Source organism: Hydra vulgaris, chromosome 12 (genome assembly GCF_038396675.1).
Source record: "Hydra vulgaris chromosome 12, alternate assembly HydraT2T_AEP".
NCBI classification, from domain to species: Eukaryota; Metazoa; Cnidaria; class Hydrozoa; order Anthoathecata; family Hydridae; genus Hydra; species Hydra vulgaris.
In genome coordinates, this window is record NC_088931.1 from 62,446,660 (window position 1) to 62,452,341 (window position 5,682).

Here is a 5,682-nt window from a genome sequence, read left to right on the forward strand (position 1 = left end):
CGATCCTCAAGCTCCGCCATTTTATCTTTAATAATATCTTCGTTTTCATATTTTTTAATGTGTTTATTTTGTTCGTTAGATGTCAGTAAGTTTTTTTTAGTTTCAGTCAACACACGTTCATACTTTTCGTTTATAAATTCCATCGACTTTTTTAGTTCGCATACTTCAGTTTTTAAAGTTTTATTTTCTTCCTGTATAATAAATATTTTTGCCTCAAGTCGTTCTATTTTTTCATTAAAAATTTTCAGTATAGTATTCTCGTGTAAATCCATAAATTCTTTCATTTGTGCAATCGTAATTTTCGCCATTTTTTTTCTTGCTCTTGAAACACGTCCGTTCAGTGCGTAAAGTGCGTAGTTGGCAAATATATATATATATATATATATATATATATATATATATATATATATATATATATATATATATATATATTATGTGTTATATTTTTTTATAGTACCATACATCATATTTGTTATTTAAAAAGGTTAGCAAAACAAAGAATATATAAATTAGATATAGTTACCTAAGTTTTGAAAGGTTTTACAGAAAAGACACTACAGATCCTTCTTTTCCAGTGGCAGTTTTAATTTTATATAATATAATGATATATATATAGTCACAGATTCTAGAGTCTAAAATAGATCAATCAACAATTAAAAGTTCTAAGACTATATCACTACTGACTAAACTAGTCACTTAAGTTCACTGAATAAACTTATAAAGTAATAAAGTCTAAGTCACTAAGTCTAATTTTCCAATCTAGATCTAGAATAATCTACATTCTAGATCTAATAACTTACAATTATAATAAGTTCACATTTTAACAGATAGAAATAGATCTAGTTCTAGAGTAATCTAGAGTCTAGACTAGTATCATGGCTTCTTAGTTTTTCTTTTAAAAAAAAAACGATCTCATTATCGATAATTGGTAGTCGGCCGACAATGGCAAAATGTAGACTTGTGCTTAAAAATTTTATATTGTTGACTAAACTGATTGTAATACAATTTTAAACTAACATAGAAAAATGAATTTGCTAGGTGTATGGTTAAAAATTAGATATGTACGGTCAATAGATAAATTTTATTTAAAAAACAAAACTTACCTTATTTCAAAGGGAAAAAACACCAAAATGGCTACGGATACACAAAAATAAAAATTTACTGATACTTAGAGATCCTTCTTGTTGGTAAAATGAAACAAACAATGTGACTGAAAGGGGCTGATCTATCAAACAATGCTTGAAGCACTGACGTGCCAAAAAAGCATTTTGTAAAAACGGAATAGAAAATGGACGCAGATGTCGACGGTACTTCAGGATCCAATATAGCGGACTATGCGAGTCACTACATTAAAGTGTTGCGTTCCAAAATCTACTGTTTGTTTAGCCATTTGTAAGAGTAATTAATTCTTACGCTTAAAAAAAAAATTAAGTTATTTTTTAAATTCGCGACAATTAATTTAGTTATATTTAGTCGTTGCGTATTTACCTTGATCGCGCAGTTTTTTCACTTCTTCCCATAGTTTCTTTTTATCTTCCATAGTTTCTTTAGCGAAATCTTTGTTAATATATATTCCACTGCCTTTCAGATTTTGTTTTAGTTATTTAATTTTTTTTTAATTAATGTTTTAATTTCACATTGGAAATTATTTTAATTTGCATGAAGGTGCAAAAAAAATAATGAGGCGTGTCCAAAGATTTTGAAACACAAATTAAAATTATTTTGGTTTTAAGGCGTCTTTAAAACATTTCATATATTAAAAAATATTTATTAAATTTTAAAATTTGCCGCCTTGCTAATTTGCCGCCCATTGCTGTGGCCTCGTTCGCCACCCCTTCACTACGGCTCTGTCTGCAAGTTTATAAATAATAACTTTTTTGTTTTCAGTCTTTTGCACGTTTTCATGACGATTTTCAATAGTTTTTGTAGTTAATGTTTTTCTGAGACTTAAGAGATATTTCCTCTAATATTCGTAATTTTTGCTTCCGACCTCCATGGATTTTGTTAAGTCTCCCACTTCACTTCTAAGGATTTTATTTTCTTCTGTTAAAAATGATATTCTTGTTTCCAATTTTTCTACTTTATCGTTAAACAATTTCATGATTTTATTTTTACTTATGTCCATTATTTCATTTAGTAGTGTTATTGTAAAATTTTTTGCCATGTTTTTTTAATTTTTTTTTCAGTTGAAAAAACTTCTAAAAATACACGTCCGTAATCTGCGTTGCGCTGCGTCATTCCCTTAAACAAACGTTTATATTTATTTAAAAATACTGTAATGAAACTATCCATACTGTCAAGAACCTTATATGGCGTTTCAAAAAAACCATTTAGGTTTTAATCATCAATTTTAACTTGAGATATAAAATTTCAAGTGTTTTTAAAAAAATTTTTTGCATTGAGACGTATTTGCATTCGATTGAGTTTTTGCATTCAGAAGTATTTTCTTATAACTAGTTTTTTCTTTTTTTGAATTTTATTTATCAAATTTATTTTAATGAATTTTTGTAAAAGAAATATTTTTCTCATATATGTATCACTGATTGTTTTTTTTTTCCTACAACTTTTTATGAAACTCGTTTTGCTTCAGATCAATTAAATTTGAAATTGTTTAAAAGATTTCTTGAAACCATTAGGAGAAAGCCTAAAATATGAAAATGTTATTTAGAAAACTATTTTACTTAGTTTGTTCAAGGACTTAATAGTAGGACGTAATAATAATCTATTTATATGTCCTTGGTTTGTTTAATTAGATATGTTTTTTAAAATTGATATAAATTGTTTAGCGAATTAAAACCAAAAGCTTCGATTTTAGTTTATTTGCAATAAAAATTAAACAAAAAAAAAAAAAATAAAAAAAAAAATTAAATTTCTCATAAAAAGAGTTTACAATCTTTAGAAAAACAAGTTTTTAAGTCATTGTTGCAAGTCATAAAATCGTCGTAAGAAGCGGCCTTCATGTAGCATTCTTTGGCTTTTTCAAGACACTAAAATGTATGTAGAACGTTTAAAAAGATTTTAGCAGTAATATTTACATACGTAAGCAAACATGACATAAATATATTTTAAATAGATATACTTAATTTTTACACAACTTTTGTGTTTGATTTTAAAGTTATATTAGTTAAATATTTGAAACTAATAATATTCTCAAGCATAGAATGCTTGAAAATATAATTAGTATATATATATATATATATATATATATATATATATATATATATATATATATATATATATATATATATATATATATATATATATATATATATATATATATATATATATATATATATATATATATATGAGTGACTTACATCTTTAGAAGGGCAAAGGTTGTATAAACAGTTCCCGACATCAACAAAGCAGTTAGCTTTTTCTTTCCATGAAGTTGTGGTTGATGTTACACATCCGTAAAAGGTTTGAAAACACTATAATTAAACATATCTTTAAATTACATACTTGAATCAGTTAGCATTTTATTAAATATTATATTTAAGTTAAAAAGTTTAGTGAGTTATAGGTCAAAGGATTAACTTACGTCATAAAAGAAGTTTTGTTTTGAGTGCGTGTGCGTGCGTGTGTACGTACGCGCGTGCGTGTGCGTGCGTGTGAGTGTGCTTGTGTATGCTTGTGTTCATGCGGTCAGTAAAAAAACTGTCAGACTTTTATTTGACCTGTACAGTGTAAAACATCTGAATAAAGCTAAAAAAAACTAAGCTAAAAATAAGTTCTACATCATAAACTTAAATAAGTTTATTTTGAACTTCAATATCAAACATCAAAGATATTCAAATAAGGTTTTCAAACTTAATACTTTGCTCGATTTTAACAAAAATAAACTGAAATCATTTTTTTTTTCACTTACCTCATTAATAGGAGAATTTTGTTTTGCTGGAACTAAAATTGAAATGAATAATTATTTTTACAACTTCTTGAAAAAATTAAAATATAATCTGGTTTATAATATTTTTAAAAAAGACTTATAAACTAGGTTAAACCTGTTTCAGCTGCAATGACTCCAATGATTGCTATTGCGATCAAAAGCTTCATTTTTTAAAATAATTCTTTAAAGGTAAAGATACTTTAAAAGCCTTAAGTTAAAATGTATGACTAACCGCAAAAGTTTGTTATTTTATACTTATCATTTTCAATTTAATTACCAGTCTTCCATCAGATATCTAAATGGTATTAACAGTTAAAACATCGACGTTAAAAATCATGGTATTGAAGTGGGTTTCACACCTACATTGAACTTTCAAAGTCTAAAGTCTAAAGTTTCTTAAAAAGTAATTTGATCACTTTTTTTTCTGATACAAACAAGATAATTTAAAGTAAAAATAAACTTTTTTTTCTCATGAATGACTTAATATATTTATTTAATTACGTATGCTCAATATTTAGCCTTTCATGATTACATGGTGGTCAGCGCTTATTTGAATGTTGGTCTGTAGATATATGCAAAAGAGTATTATTATAACAACTTTGAGCTTTCTTAACAAATTTACTTGAATCAATAAAACAGAACCTAATTTAATATTTTAATACTCATTTTTACTAATATTAAAGTTAAAATTCGACAAAAAAAAAACTCGCTTTATTATGTAATTTATAAATTATATACGTTATATTTCAAACCAATACCTCTCCTTAAAATGAGGGCGTTGCAAATTTTACATGATCAATAAAATAACTTACCAAATTGAAAACTGTAGATAAGTTTAAATTTAGTAAAGAAGAAAATTTTATTGACTTGTTCCCCTCATACTTGGGGTAGAAATGAAAATTTTTTTAGGTAATTTTGTTCATAAGCTCCAATTATTACAACTTTTCCCGAAGAACAATGCCTAAAAATTGTATCTGAAACATCAAAAAACCTTCCCATGCCACAGAAGACCGGGTCTAGTTAGTTGCAGGAGCACAAATTCAAAACAAACGTGTTCTCAGAGTTTTGTTTAACATCAAAAACTTAAGGATACCGAATCAAAAATTGTTTGATTAAAGTTTTATATATCGTAAACCTTGAATGTTTACTTTGAATATTTTTGTGATATTTTTACTTGCTCTTCCTTCACTTTTGACAATATTTAAAATTTAACAAAATAAATATCGGGGCAAAGGTGGACTCTTATATACTTCCAATTCAAAATAATATTTAAATAAAAGGATTTTGTTTCATATTAATCTAATTAGTCTTTCAAGTTACCCCACAAATGGGGTAACTTTGAATACGGTTTCTGTAAAAGCAAAGCCAAGTCAAAAAACACATTGTTTTGGTTTAAAATTTAATAAAAACAACAGTCTAGTTTTACATGAATTGCTAAAATAATATAATATTATTTCATAAAAAACACTCCTTTCGTTTTTTGTTTTGTTTTAATTGGTTTTAAGAGGACTAGGATTAAAAGAGCCCCATTTACATCGGTTTCAAATACCGAAGACAATGCATTTGGAACATCTTAACAATTTGCCGAAAAAAAATGCTTTTTTCAAGGTCAAAAGTAAATTTTTTTCCCCCTTTGAGTCTCTTTTTCCTTGACATCAACACGTCACAATTGTTAAAGTAAACTAACTACTGTTTTAATATTTTTATCACCATCTGGCGAACGATTAAGGATAGCACATCTAATGGGTAAATCTAAGCGTTTTTCGAAAACACTAAGCTGCTAAATTGCTGATTAC

The 5,682-nt window shown here is 26.4% G+C and overlaps 1 protein-coding gene across 1 annotated transcript; it reads right to left on the minus strand.

Annotated features, from left to right (window-relative positions):
- Positions 1–2,852: 2,852 nt before the first annotated feature.
- Positions 2,853–4,156, minus strand: LOC136088906 (uncharacterized). The gene is made up of 4 exons (XM_065814025.1): positions 4,002–4,156; positions 3,869–3,900; positions 3,318–3,431; positions 2,853–2,987 (listed from the first exon to the last, which is right to left on the minus strand). Exons 1-4 carry the CDS (start codon positions 4,051–4,053, stop codon positions 2,874–2,876), a joined length of 312 nt encoding a protein of 103 aa, XP_065670097.1. The 5' UTR covers positions 4,054–4,156; the 3' UTR covers positions 2,853–2,873.
- Positions 4,157–5,682: the final 1,526 nt, after the last annotated feature.

Bases quoted from the DNA above. Each gene is read 5' to 3' on its own strand.
- LOC136088906 (XM_065814025.1), bottom strand. From the start codon at position 4,053: ATGAAGCTTTTGATCGCAATAGCAATCATTGGAGTCATTGCAGCTGAA. The intron at 3,901-4,001 runs GTTTAACCTAGT...TTTCAATTTTAG, and splicing joins AGTCATTGCAGCTGAAACAG to TTCCAGCAAAACAAAATTCT. The intron at 2,988-3,317 runs GTAAGTCACTCA...CATACATTTTAG, and splicing joins ACCTTTGCCCTTCTAAAGAT to TGTCTTGAAAAAGCCAAAGA.